Genomic DNA, 15,059 nt, shown 5'->3' with positions numbered 1-15,059 from the left:
ATCCACTGTCATCTCAGCTTTGATGATTTTGCTCTGGCGGCATCTGCTTCCCTTCACTGCAAGCAGAGTTTCATCTTCACTACTGTCAGTTTCATCAAATCCAACTGCATTCACTTTCTTTGGTTTTCTGTGTTTCGCAGTAGCACATACCACTCCGAAGTGATTTTTCTTCTTGCAGACCTTGCAGGTTTTCCCCCATGCTGGGCACAGTTCTTTTTTCAGAGGGTGCTTCTGTCCACAAAACTTGCAGTTGTGGATAACTTTCCCGAAGTTCCGGCTTTGGGTTTGCTTCTGAGCTACACTGCATGCTTCTGCAGTCTCATCTTCCCTTTTCAGGGTCCTTAGTTGCTGTGATGTGGCTTCTGCGGCCCTACACATGTCGATGCACAACTCAAGGCTCAGATCTGCTTCTTGGAGTAGTCTTTTTCTTGTCGAGCTGTCTCGGATTCCTAAGACAATCCTGTCTCGCAAGAGACTGTCTTTTAGGCAATCACAGAAGTGACAAGTTGCAGCAAGAGTCCTCAATGCTGCTATGTACTCTTCCACGGTCTCATCCGGCCTTTGCTCCCTCTTATTGAACATGTATCGCTCGTAGGTCTCATTCGTTTTCCCGATGAAGTGAGCATCAAATGCTGCAATGATGTCCGCTACTGTCGGCTCTTCCTCAAGGTGCATACCATTGTACACTCCTAGACCATCAGGTCCCAGTGTATGCAAGAATAGCGCTCGTTTGTATGCGTTACTCTCTGGTTCTAGCTTCGTTATGACGCAATAGTTGTTCCACATTTGTTTGAACATCTTCCAGTCGTCACCTCCCTTCTTTACGTTTAACGGAGGGGGAGGATTCACCCTGGCCGTGTGACGTTGTTGAGGTTGGTTATCACGATGTTCTGCCATTTCTCATAAACGTGTGTTGTTAAGACACGAAGAAAAGTCAAAGTTCGTCAAACGATAGCTAACACAGCTGTACGACAGTCGTGGATCAGGAACTGCTCCCTACATTCGGCGCAAAGAAAAAGTTCATTCCACTAGACTAGAGAGTACTCACAGAATGCCAACAGCACGTATGTTGAGCGTAGGGTTTCAAGTTACCTTGCGCTGCCACCATGTTGTGTTATGCGTAGCATACATTCAAAGATTCGACATAAAACACGGAGTCTTCATTCCATGTGCTCGTATCTTTATGCAGGAAGCAAGAGAGAGGAAGTGGGGAGAGTAGTCTCCCTGTACATCGAATAGCCTGGTGCTCACAGTCACACTGTTGCGCAATAACGTAACAGAGGGTAAGGGAAGGCCCGGCCTGCAATTCTGCGTAAGGCGAGTTCTTTACGTATCTTTTCCTGAACAATGTTTGGATTATCTTTTGCACAGGTTAAGTTCTCCTGTGATGACTCTATGCGACCTGAAAAACCTATGTCAAAACCAAATAAACAAAACATCCACTAAAACTTTCCTTCTGTCTAAATCATAACCAACTAGCCATTGGTCAAGGGTGTTGGGTCTAACCGGTGTTGGCAGTGACATTTTAGTGGTGTACGGGGCCGGAACGGGGTGAAAACTGGGGCTTGGCTTGGTAGCTAGAAGGGTTTCTGGGCCGAAAGGACTTGTGCAGAGGCCATGGGTTGCGGAGGGTGATGATGTAGTTGACTCTGACCTTGGCGACCCCTCCCGCCTTTGTGGAATCAGGGCATGATGATGACCTTCTAGTGAGGGGCCAGGGGCAGCTGGTGATGGCGTGGTAGGACACGCATCCTTGGTCAAAGCAGTGGGGCTGGTAGCTGTAGCTCCGGCCGACAGGACATTAATGCACGGGACCGTGAAGCAATGATAGACGCGTTGGTGATAATGTGGCCAGCCTGCAGGCCTTGCGCATTAGAAGCAGGGGAAACATCATTGTCTCCTATGATCATCACGACTACGTCTGGTCGCGACATAGCAATGAATGGATCATCTACTTTTCCCAATTCTGCTCAAGCTTTTTGCCTCACAACATCTGAACCGGCACGGTTGGCCTAGTGGTAAGGCGTCCGCCCCGTGATCGGGAGGTCGTGGGTTCGAACCCCGGCCGGGTCATACCTAAGACTTTAAAATTGGCAATCTGGTGGCTGCTCCGCCTGGCGTCTGGCATTATGGGGTTAGTGCTAGGACTGGTTGGTCCGGTGTCAGAATAATGTGACTGGGTGAGACATGAAGCCTGTGCTGCGACTTCTGTCTTGTGTGTGGCGCACGTTATATGTCAAAGCAGCACCGCCCTGATATGGCCCTTCGTGGTCGGCTGGGCGTTAAGCAAACAAACAAACAAACAAACACAACATCTGAATGCGATCCTTGACAATTTTCCTGACACAAATAATCATCTGGCTTGCTGAAAGTGAAAGCTATAATTATGATTATTTGTGTTATCAGTGATTGTGAAGTTGTTAAAGAAACATTAATTGCCACCAATATTGTGTCAAATGGTTCCTAAAGGTGCATAACTCGATTTAGGGTTTTGCATTTTAGCATTTAACACTAAGGGTGCCTGAAAATTGGTGTTTGGACATTTAAATTTTAAGGTAAATCTCTTCAGAATAACTTTTCCTTTTCAGCACGAGCAAGAGGAAGCAAACAGGAAATGCACGGAACTTCAGCATGTAATTGAAATGAAGAATTGGGAAATTGAACATCAGAAGAATGAGAAGAAGGTAGGTACTTTTCCAATCGTTTTAGTCACATTCTGACTCATTTAGTGAGACAGTCATTTGATGCGATGGTCTATCTTAAATCTTTAAGGTTGTTTGACAATTTGTAGCAAAGAACACACCTAAAAAGTACTTCAAAGCGCCTTTGAAGGTGGGTCTTTGTATTTTGTTGGTGCATCTTTCTTTCTTTATTTGGTGTTTAACGTCGTTTTTAACCGTTCAAGGTTATATCGCGACGGGGAAAGGGGGGGGGATGGGATAGAGCCACTTGTTAATTGTTTCTTGTTCACAAAAGCACCAATAAAAAAACTGCTCCAGGGGCCCGCAACGTAGTACAATATATGACCCCACTGGGAGAATGCAAGCCTCCAGCACAAAGGACTTAACATTTCTTACATACTGCTTGACTAAAATCTTTACAAACATTGACTATATTCTATACAAGAAACACTTAACAAGGGTAAAAGGAGAAACAGAACCGTTAGTCGCCTCTTACGACAGGGTAAATTCTTCCCCCTAACCCGCGGGGGGTTTTGTTGGTGCAGTGGTGCCTCTGATTTAGCAATTCCCAAAATGTGAGAAAAATATGTCTTAAAGGGCCACACCATACTATTGTAAAGGTTATAACAGCAGTATACCTGCGATGTGTGGACCCTCCCATGGTTAATCGCATCCGGCACATCCGTATCGTTTCTCTGGGTCCCCTCTCACGTAGGGGTCCGGGGAAATGAACTGGTGGATGTCGCTGCCAAAGAAGCGGCGGAATCTAGCCCAGCTAACACTAACATCTGCTACTCAGTAACCGAGTTCTACAGTAAAATTCGTAAACTCATTCGAAGTCAGAATGTGACATCTCTGTCCTATCAACCCATTGATATGAACGGTCACCCCGATCTCCCAACAAACCTCCTCACTATCTTCAGACGCCTCCGTGCCGGCGGCTGCCACTTCCATATCTTTAACAAGTCCTGCCATTGTGGAGAACCCTATTCATTCCAACACATTTTCGCTCCATGCGCTACAAATACATTACCTTTAAAACCTTATATGATCATATGCAGCTCCATGGTCTGAGTCCCCAGGATTATTTGCGCAGTAGTAGTTCTCTAGGCTGGTCACACAGCTTGCTGCTGTGCCGACTGGTCAGGGACTCGGACATGGGGCTGTGGGTATAAGGCCAACAAAAAAAATAGGTCTGTTTACGGTAACCCGACCGACCCTATTTTTTTCGCGCCACCCTAGACTTTTTTTTGGCATTTGGGGGGGAAAAAAAAAAAAAAAAAAAAATCAATTGTTTTTTTTTGCAAAATAACGTAAAAATATGGTTTTTTTGGGAAAAAAAAAAAAAAAAAAAAACATTCTCGACCTACCGACCCTATTTTTTTGGCCTATGTTACCGTAAACAGAACTATTTTTTTTTTGGGCCTAACTCAAGCCCAGATTATTACATCAGCGTGTCTCAGTTTGAGGTCGAGTGGCTCCCGCCATCCCTCCTGATTCTAGCGACTACCCTCTAGATAACGTATCGATCCTCACCCTGGGCTCACTAGTCGCCAAACTGTACATATACTGTTCAAAAAAAGAAACGCATAGCTTGTAATATTTGGTTAATTTAGTTATATGGCTACAAGGATATCCACCAAACTGCAGAAAATGTTTATCTGGTCGTCGACCTTTCGTCCATTGCCACAAGTGAGCTCTGCACGTGACGCATGCGTTATCAGTGGCTACAATGTCAAAATTGCTCATTTGGCATGACCACTCGTCATGCTTCAGTGTAATCTCGTGAAACTCGGGGAATATTGAGCTCTCACCATGTCTTCCAAAACCCATAAAAGCGGATTGTTCGCCACAAAGAAATCAGACGACAATTCAGCGACGAAAGATGGCCCGATTGAGCAGAGAAGACCGCCAAATTGCATTGGGTCGTTTACAAGCAGGCCAAAGTCAAAGTGCAATCGCCAGGCACTTCCACGTGTCCCAGAGCACCATCAGTAGACTGTGGGTCAGGTTTCAAGCCACTGGCTCCGTTGCTGACTTGCCACGAGCGGGAAGACCAAGGGCGACAATTGCTGCTCACGACCGCTTCATACGGCTCCGCCACCTCCGGAATCGTTTCCTGTCGGCCTCATCTTCTGTCCAGGCTCTCCCCGGGCCACACCGATTATCGGACCAGAGCGTGCGGAACCGCCTGCATGAAGCTGGTTTGAGAGCTCGCAGACCTCACAGAGGAGATGTCCTCACCAGCCGCCATCGCCAGAACCGAGTGCAGTGGGGCAACCAGCACCTTCTCTGGACCGTCCGGAATCACTGGAGACACGTGTGGTTCAGCGACGAGTCCTACTTCCTGCTCCAGCGACATGATGGTCGGAGGAGGGTCTACCGGAGAGTAAACGAACGTTACGCGCCCAACTGTGTGTACGAAACGTTCTTATAAGAAATTGGACACAATTTCATATAAGATTCTTATAAGAGTCTTGTATGACAATTTCATATATGTGGCTTATAGGTATTTTAAATGCAAATGAGGTAAATTCTTATAAGAAACTTATATGAATCATATATGAACCTATAACCTGAGCTCATATAGGTCTCTTATATGAATCTTATATTCTCTTATAAGAAAGCTATAGGTCTCTTATATGAAATGTTCATATATGAGACTTATAAGAATCTTATATGAAACCTAGATCTCCCTTATATGATTCTTATATGTCTCATATATGATATTTATATATGTCTCATATATGATATTTATATGTCTTATACTAGACACACGACCTTGACCTACATTTGTGTTTACAAGGGAAATAACAGCAACAGTGACCTGCTTAACCTAATTTAACTGTCTTGACTTTGAATTATAATGAATCCAACTGCAAAATACCTTTTGGTTCAGTATATATACATATCTTTACTGAAGTTGTGTTTATTTTGAGGGCAAAAACAAACAGATCTCTAAATCACTGGTCACAAGAAGAGGAGTAAGACATGCATTGTCCTCTTCAAATCCAATAACTTTGAAACTTGAAATTATGAACAATTAAGAAACAACAAACAAGTTACAGCCACAAATAATTTTCTTGAATATGCACAGCTGTCACAGTTTCTTGTTGCTTGAACCAAAGTAGTGCTGGTAAACATGATTTGATCACCTGATGCAGAACCAGAACTGTAAAGTAAAACAAATAATGGAGGGAAATTCTGGATTTTGAATAAACACAAACCTGTCAGTGTCAAGCTGTTGCTGCCAGCCACCCACAAACATCAGCATGATATAAACATTCTCTTCACATATTCATACATCAAGTCCAATTATTTCTGTAAGAACTTTGCATTTTAGTCTTGCTCTTTCACTGATTTTCTGCTAAACATTCACAGAGCTGCTGTCACAAAGATGGCCATTCAGTCAGGGGGAGATAATGCTCAAGGCAAACCATCCACTTCCTGTTCATATATGAAAGCCAGTATTGCCAGTAATTCAGCATTGTCCAATATTTTTTCTAAGTCCTGAATTCTCCTATGCAGAAACTAAGTGCTGATTCATATAAGAGTCATATAAGATTCATATAAGAAACATATAAGAGAACTATAGGTTTCTGGAAGTGCAGGTTCTCATATATGATTCATATATGATTCTTATATGAATTGGGGTCTTTTTCATATAAGAGACTTATAAGAAACCTATTCCTACAACTGACATACATAGCTTTTTACTTGTCATATATGAAATTTATATGTTTCTTATAAGAAACTTATAGGTTTCTTATATGTCTCTTATATGTTCATATATGTTCATTTCGTACGGGAAGATTCATGAGGCACCCGTTCATGGTGGTGGAAGTGTCATGGTGTGGGGGGCGATCAATACCGCTGGAAGTAGCACCCTGGTGCACGTCCAAGGGCGCATAACTGCCCAGCGATACGTGGAGGAAATTCTGCGCCCACACGCCCTTCCTCTTTTGGCTGACCAGGATGCCATATTCCAGCAGGACAACGCTCGCCCGCACACAGCACGACTCACCACCCAGTTCCTCACCGACCACCATGTCCAGGTGCTTCCCTGGCCATCCATGTCGCCAGACATGAACCCGATAGAACACCTCTGGGATGAATTGGACAGACGTGAGCGCAGGCGAGAAGAAGCGCCGGCAAATCACCGCGATCTATTGCAGGCACTTCAGGAGGAGTGGGACACCATCCCACAGCAAGATATCCGGCATCTGATCCAGTCCATGCCCAGAAGGTGCCGGGCAGTTGTTGCTGCTCAAGGCAGTCACACCCCCTACTGACTTGACAGCCTCGGCACCCAATCGTATTGATTGACTGATTGATTTGAAGATGCAAATGAACTGTGTGTGCATTCAACTGTGTCCATACCAAATTTCAAACAAATAATCTAAATATTGGATTTTCTGTTAATTTTTTCGAAAAATAAAACAAATTTGGCAAGTAGCAACTATGCGTTTCTTTTTTTGAACAGTATATATGTTTTTTTATTACCACGGCCTTCGTGGCATACATCTTAATCCTTTTTATTGACTCACATGCGAAGCAAAAGTGAGTCTATGTACTCACCCAAGTCGTCCGTCCGTCCGTCCGGCCGGCCGGCCGGCCGTCCGGAAAACTTTAACGTTGGATATTTCTTGGACACTATTCAGTCTATCAGTACCAAATTTGGCAAGATGGTGTATGATGACAAGGCCCCAAAAAACATACATAGCATCTTGACCTTGCTTCAAGGTCAAGGTCGCAGGGGCCATAAATGTTGTCTAAAAACCAGCTATTTTTCACATTTTTCACATTTTCTCTGAAGTTTTTGAGATTGAATACCTCACCTATATATGATATATAGGGCAAAGTAAGCCCCATCTTTTGATACCAGTTTGGTTTACCTTGCTTCAAGGTCAAGGTCACAGGAGCTCTTCAAAGTTGGATTGTATACATATTTTGAAGTGACCTTGACCCTGAACTATGGAAGATAACTGTTTCAAACTTAAAAATCATGTGGGGCACATGTTATGCTTTCATCATGAGACACATTTGGTCACATATGATCAAGGTCAAGGTCACTTTGACCCTTATGAAATGTGACCAAAATAAGGTAGTGAACCACTAAAAGTGACCATATCTCATGGTAGAAAGGGCCAATAAGCACCATTGTACTTCCTATGTCTTGAATTAACAGCTTTGTGTTGCATGACCTTGGATGACCTTGGGTCAAGGTCACATGTATTTTGGTAGGAAAAATGTGTAAAGCAGTTCTTAGTGTATGATCATTGATGTCATTGCTAGGTTTAGTTATTTGACCTTGACCCTGAAGGTCAAGGTCATGTAAAGGTCAAGGTCAAGCATGTGAGTCGTATGGGCTTTGCCCTTCTTGTTTTAAAAAAGTTTTGAGATTTATTTTTCGTGTTCCTCTTACTTGCTCATCTATTTGCTTTTATTGGTGATCATGAAAGGTTCTACCTTTTAACTCGTTTTGAATAAAAATCATTTTACACATCCGTTATTCAGGATATAGAATACAGACTTATAATTCTTACTAAAAAACCATCTTAACTACTTTTCTTTTTAACGAATTCCACAGAGCATATTATCATCTCAACCTCACCCCCTGCGCTCCTCTTTTTTTTTTTTTTTTCTTCTTTTCTTCTTTCTTTTTAATAGCGGACAAACACTAAAGTCCTTAATGGCTAAAAACCGTAGGACTTTTAATATAAATGTTACTACTACTCCCATGAGAGGACACCTCCCTTAACTCTTACCAGTTCGCTCCCTTGCCCATCGTAAGCAAGCTTACGATGCCCCCCCTGTAGTTTTCCACTGACCAATTATCTAATTATATTTATTTATTTATTTATTTTTTTTACATTGGATGGGTCGGACAGTGGATAAACTCATATTTAAGACACACTTTATGACTGAAACAAGCTGGGTTTTTGTTATAAGTTAGTTATAGAAATGCATTATTAGGCAAAAAAAAAGAAGTCTGTTAACGGTAACATAGGCCAAAAAATAAGGGTCGGTAGGTCGGGACTTTTTTTTATTTTTTTTTTTATTTCCCCAAAACATATTTTTAAGTTATTTTGCAAAAAAACAAAGCCCTTTTTTTGTTTTTTTTTTTCAAAATTTTTTTTTTTTGTTTTCCAAAAAAAATTTTCAAATTTTTTTATTTATTTTTTAAAAAAATTTTTTTTTACCAAATGCCAAACAAAAGTCTAGGGTCGCGCGAAAAAATAGGGTCAGTCAGGATACCGTAAACAGAATATTTTGTTGGGGGGGGGGGGCCTTAGGCATGAAACGTCCAACTTTGAAATTTGGGTGGGGGTATTCAGGTGACAATAACTTTTTTGTTTATCAGCAAAACTCTATAAAACTTTGCTATGTTATGTAAAATGAATGCCCAAACAGACTAGTTAGCAGCATATCTAAAATAAACTGAACACAAAAAAAATTTCTTCTTTGTGTTTGTCACGTGTTCCAAAAAATGGGCGTACATTAATTTCAACAAAAATCATGTTGTCACCCCCATAAAAAATTTTAGCTTTAAAGATAGCACAATATTCTCTTTGCAAATATGAAAAGCTTATTCATTTTCCTTTCATTTGATATATAACTTTCTATATTTCATTTAGAATATGACCCCAGATAGCCACTCGGCAAGTAGGCACCAACAGCACTGTAAAATATGCCCTAAAACCCCCGAACTGGTAAGAGTTAAAAGGACACCTTCTCTTGTCCCTTTTTATATTATCTTTACCAAAGTATACCTGTTATGAAAGGCCACCTGCCATGTAGGGCCACTTTTGGCTGGTCCCAAGGGTGTCCTTTCATCGCAGGTACCACTGTTGAACCACTTTCTATACCATGCTGTGTTAAAGGCTATTAGAACCACTAATCATTGACTGAAACGTAGAGATATATACACCTGTAGACGCAACAAATGTGCATGACAAATCACTGATTTGTAGCTGTATCATGGCATTTTTAATGAGAAATGAGTGACTGAATATAGCAAATTGTGTCTGCTACCCAAGATTATGCAATTACGAGAACTTACTGACGATGATTCGCTTAAGAAGCGGAAATCATTACCCCCATGTTGTGAAAAAATTGCATCAGAAGAGATTGTACTCTGAAATGTATGCACGTTGAACGATATGTAAGCACTGATGAAAAAACCTAACTCATGTGCACCTTATAGTTCTACATTCCAACTTTCATTTGTGATGAACAGTTTCTTCATGTAGCCCTACGTACTGTACATAACGCTTGCATTTTCCCAACCCCACTAAAACGAGATTTACCTGACCCCATGTTTTGGTGATTTTTTTGGACAGAGAATTAGAGTTTTCTTTTCTTGTCTTGATCCTAGCTATACTGATATGCTATTAAGTATAGTTTAGCTCCCGGCACAGTTGGCCTAGTGGTAAGGCGTCCGCCCTGTGATCGGGAGGTCGTGGGTTCGAATCCCAGCCGGGTCATACCTAAGACTTTAAAATTGGCAATCTAGTGGCGTCTGGCATTATGGGGTTAGTGCTAGGACTGGTTGGTACAGTGTCAGAATAATGTGACTGGGTGAGACATGAAGCCTGTGCTGCGACATCTGTCTTGTGTGTGGCGCACGTTATATGTCAAAGCAGCACCGCCCTGATATGGCCCTTCGTGGTCGGCTGGGCGTTAAGCAAACAAACAAAACAAATATTTTAGCTCTTACATCTTAAACCTGCTTGACTGGCTTTGCCTCCAAAGATAATTCGTGTGCTTTTGGCACTTGGTTAAACAAACACTCAAACTTGTCAAAGATAGACCTTAGATGAGGAGTCTTATAATAGAGGCCAGAATAGTGCATTATTTTAATTAGAAGTCGCTTACCAACATTATATGGAGTCTACGCGCGGTGATACAATTGACCATTCGGATTGTCCCAAACGCCGATGTTACTAAAAATAAAATGGGTAATTCTGGGAAATCGTGCACTGGAGATTCCTGATAATTATGCAACCTGTCGATAAATTTATTCTTCAATACATCACTCAAAACCGTTGGAATGAAGTGAAATGAATAAAATACAAGAATTACGAGTTGAGAAATAAAGAAAAAGTTGAAACATCAAAACATTGCTATTCTTGACTGGTAAAAGATTCGGACGCATGACTGCATGTCCAAAGTATCAACTTCGCTTTGAGGCGCTCTACCAATTGAGCCCACCGGGCATGCTGTGGCCGAGTGTAAAACATAACTTATGCCTTTCAATGTTACACATGAGTACATGTACTCGAGCATGTCAGTGTCACTTCGTTGGTTTCCGAGTTCTCCGTTCGTGTTGATAAGTTGATAACTGACCCTTTGCTCCCGTTCACTTTGTATCATTTTTGAAGGCAAAATCAAGTAGCATTTATTTCAAGTGTGGTCAGTCCAGCTCCGAAATGCATGGACCATGCAATCGCTAAATTTCAGGCGCTGCATAATGTCATAATAACTGGGATTTCCCTACCCAAAATTACACCCTGTTTTTGAGATTTTGAAAATTTAGTTTTGGACGCCGACGCCCTATGGTCGCTTTATTTTATAATGGGAATTAGCAAGCGGTTAAGAACGGGCGTTGACAGAGCCAATAAAGGGGGATAGAAACTTGTAGATCATATATATTTATTTAGTGACAGTCTGTCCAAAATTGTCTGCAAAAATGAAGTCTTTTGTTACACTGTTACAGGGAATCTTACAATGGAAGGTTTTGAAGGACAGGCTCCACTGTATTGGTTTAGTTGCCTTTGTGGTGTCTTCTCATATGTTTATAATTATGTTTGAATTGTTTTTGCTGGTGTTAGCTAAGGCTTTGTGCACTTATAATACACCAATGAGTGTTCCATTTCTGTACAATCTGTTCTTTTCAGGAGCAAGACCGAAAACTGGCTGAGGCAAATAGAAATGTAATGAAACTTACGGCCAGCGAAGCGAAATTCAAAGAAAGGTCACTTGCACAACTCACTCGTTCATCGAAACAAGTAAGGCCTTGATTCATGTTTGTGTGTGTGTGTGTCCTGTGTGTGTGTGCTTGATTTTTGTGAAGTCCCCTTAAGACGGAATACATCAGCCTGTTGCTGGGGAGATGTTTTTGCACTTTACAATACAACAAAGCACTGGTTGTGTCTTTGCATAATTCTCAAGATGGTGCTGTTCATATAGACAGGTAGGGAAACAGTACTGAGCCTCCAACCTCCAGCCAAGAAAAGCGCAATCCGTCTCGTTCTGCGGGTTTTCTAGGTGTAGTTTTGGCGATGACTTGTTTTTGAGTCACTTGAGAAAAAGTGACTCTATGTAATCGGTCAGTGTTAGTCTGTCCGGCCGGCCGGCCGGCCGGCCGTCCGTAGACACCACCTTAACGTTGGACTTTTCTCGGAAACTATCAAAGCGATCGGGCTCATATTTTGTTTAGTCGTGACCTCCAATGACCTCTACACTTTAACGATGGTTTCGTTGACCTTTGACCTTTTTCAAGGTCACAGGTCAGCGTCAAAGGAAAAATTAGACATTTTATATCTTTGACAAAGTTCATCGGATGTGATTGAAACTTTGTAGGATTATTCTTTACATCAAAGTATTTACATCTGTAGCCTTTTACGAACGTTATCAGAAAAACAAGGGAGATAACTAGCCTTTTCTGTTCGGCAACACACAACTTAACGTTGGGCTTTTCTCGGAAACTATAAAAGTGACCGGGCTCAAATTTTATGTGAACGTGACTCCCAGTGACCTCTACACTTTGACGTCTGCTTTGGTGACCTTTGACCTTTTTCAAGGTCACAGGTATGTCTTGAAGGAAAAAAATTGAAATATCATATCTCTGAAACTATTCATTGGATTTGATTCAAACTTTATAGGATTATTCTTTACATCAAATTATTTACATCTGTAGCTTTTTACAAACGTTATCGGAAACACAGGGGAGATAACTAGCCTTTCCTGTTCGTCAACACACAACTTAACGTTGGGCTTAATATTCAGAACTGCGAAAGTGACTCGATCGAGCGTTTGCTCTTCTTGTTAGTGTTTATGCTTTAGTTTCGGCCCGACCAATTCACTTAATGATTTAATGATAGTGTGTGATGGGACTGCTTGTTTGCTTTTGCATTGTTCACTTCTCAGCCGACATTAACACCCAGTGTGTTACGCTTTTCTTCATGTTTTTATACTATATTCATGTATCTATCTAAAAAGTTATAGTAACTTAATGAATTACTAATTGACCTTATTTTCTGTTTCTTTGTTAAGTTTTCTGATTTTTCATTTTGTGTGTGTTGTCAGGTGGAGCAAACACCGCGACACACTGATGAAGAAGATGATGAGGGAATTGGATTGTAACTGATGTATGTACAAATGTAATATATTATGCAGGCTTTACTTATATTTCTGTTGTTGTCTACTATAGACCACTGGTGATGTACTTCTTTGCAACATATGGGCTGTCTGACTAAATCAAGACTACGCTACCAAACGCGACCGTGCGCGACCTCCAATTAAAGTATATTCAGGAAATATTTTTGTTGTTCTAGTATCTTTACAGTATTTTCTCACGTTGTACTAAGTTTTAAGTCATACAAGTAAAAAATAAGGGAGTTATAATGCATTTTCGAAGAGCTATCAAGCAAAGTGAAGCATCGGAATTGATCTGCGTCCGACCATGTTCGCATTGTTTTTAGACCCGCACCCTCGACCTCTAACTAAAGCATGTACATGTAATATTTTTATATATCTAGTATCTTCACAACATTGTCTGACTAATTGTACCAACTTTTAGGTCTTCTTCCTCTTCTTCTTCTGCGTTCGTGGGCTGAAACTCCCACGTACACTCCTGTTTTTTGCACGAGTGGAATTTAATTACATATTCTTACTCCAATTCTTATGAATGCATTAACTTTAGTTCCACATGCTAGATGTCGAAAAAACCACTCAAATTACCTGCCCTTAGTAGGGTGGTAACCAAGCTAAAAGCGACGCCATAGCCGTTGCTATGGCCTGACCTTGCTCAGTTACCCATAACACCCTGCGCACCACGTGAGCGCCAGCATCCGTAATAATCATTCTCGACTTTCGACAACACACGGTGGACGTGTCAGAATTTTGTCACTCACTTTTGGCCTTCGCATGCCTGCTTGTCCGTGAGACTAGCCGGTTTCCTGTGGGTCTACCTGTCCGTCTAGCTTTTGGTGAGATCTTTCCTGTTTATGTTTGGTATAAATGTTGATAGCTTTGTGTTGAACACGCACGCAGAAGTTTTTCGTTCTGGGTGACTGTTTTTCGCCGGTCTTAAAATGGCCGACAACAAAGCTAAACTTGGCGCGAGACTGGAAGGTGACAAGGCTCTTAGCCCGTTTAAGAAACTATACCTAAGAGTAGCCAAAGAACTTTGATTTGCCTATTATGCGGGTCGTAGATCCGTCAAACAGCACTTCTTTTAATGTTCCTATCCCTCCGAGGGCGGGTTCAGTTCTTTCACAGCTCGCTTCCCCTGTTGGGGTTAATCAGCTTTTAGGCTCCTTATAGACTTTTTGTTGGATCGTCGTCGGTGCGACTGATGGGGGGGTGGCCGTGTGGCTATTCTTTCCCCTTTTTCTGCGTAAGAGAAATCAGTCAATGTCCTCCTTTTGGGGGGGACTTAACGATGTTTTGTGTCTTTATTCTCAGCTGTTTCAGGCGCGATCGGCGGTTCCCGCCCTCTCCTTCGTCAGCTTCGCACTGTGGTCTAGTGCAAACGGCCTGTTCGGTTCAGCCCGTTTTTTGCCTCTGGTGGCTGTTAGGAGGGGGGGCTTGCTCCCCGCCTGCGTCTAACCACTCTGATTACCTCCGGTACTTCACAGTGTGTTACGCAGCCCCCCGCCAATGGGGGGGGGGGGGGGGGGATAGGGGGGGCGCTCCTGCGTCGCACCGTCGTCTGGTGCAAACGGCCAGTTAGGTTCAGTCCTTTCTGCCACTGGTAGACTGGGTTGTTCGCGAGCACTCTCTCCTTTAGGAGAGGGGGCCAGCTCCCCGCCTGCTTTGGCCGCTCGGCTTGCTTTAAAACAGCACTGCTGGGTTGGTCATGCAGCCCCCTTACCGTGAGGAAGGGGGAGTGGGGGGCACGGTAAGTCACGGCCTGGGCTTGTCCCACTCTGCCCTTTGCGGGCAGGGGGCTGTGTTAGCTTCCCACCCTTTCCCGCCCTCCGGGCGCGTTCGGGTGGCGGGTGTATGTACGGCTTTCCAGGCTACGTTACATACTCCTTCTCTGCTCCATTTGGGGCAGGGGGGGGAGGGGGGGTATCAGTGGCTCACTCTTTCCCGCCCACCGGGCAGGATCGGGTGGGGGCTGGAGCAGCGTTCCACCCTTTTCCTCCC

General features: G+C 42.7%; 2 protein-coding genes across 2 annotated transcripts in view; one reads left to right on the top strand and one right to left on the bottom strand.

The window, feature by feature from the left end:
* The window catches only part of LOC138973375 (tropomyosin-2-like), a 46,850-nt gene extending 33,794 nt beyond the window's left edge, over nt 1–13,056 (top strand). Inside the window, exons 5-7 of the mRNA XM_070346091.1 lie at nt 2,589–2,684; nt 11,582–11,692; nt 12,993–13,056. Of these exons, the coding sequence (XP_070202192.1) occupies nt 2,589–2,684; nt 11,582–11,692; nt 12,993–13,049 (264 nt within the window). The 3' untranslated portion in view covers nt 13,050–13,056. The remainder of the gene's footprint in view (nt 1–2,588; nt 2,685–11,581; nt 11,693–12,992) is intronic.
* Nucleotides 1–15,059, bottom strand: part of LOC138972282 (nucleolar and coiled-body phosphoprotein 1-like) — a 182,091-nt gene that overhangs the window by 125,590 nt on the left and 41,442 nt on the right. The window lies entirely within an intron of this gene.

Source organism: Littorina saxatilis, linkage group LG8 (genome assembly GCF_037325665.1).
Source record: "Littorina saxatilis isolate snail1 linkage group LG8, US_GU_Lsax_2.0, whole genome shotgun sequence".
NCBI lineage: Eukaryota > Metazoa > Mollusca > Gastropoda > Littorinimorpha > Littorinidae > Littorina > Littorina saxatilis.
The sequence above is the reverse complement of the archived record's forward strand: the minus strand, read 5'-3'. Positions and strand labels throughout refer to the sequence as shown.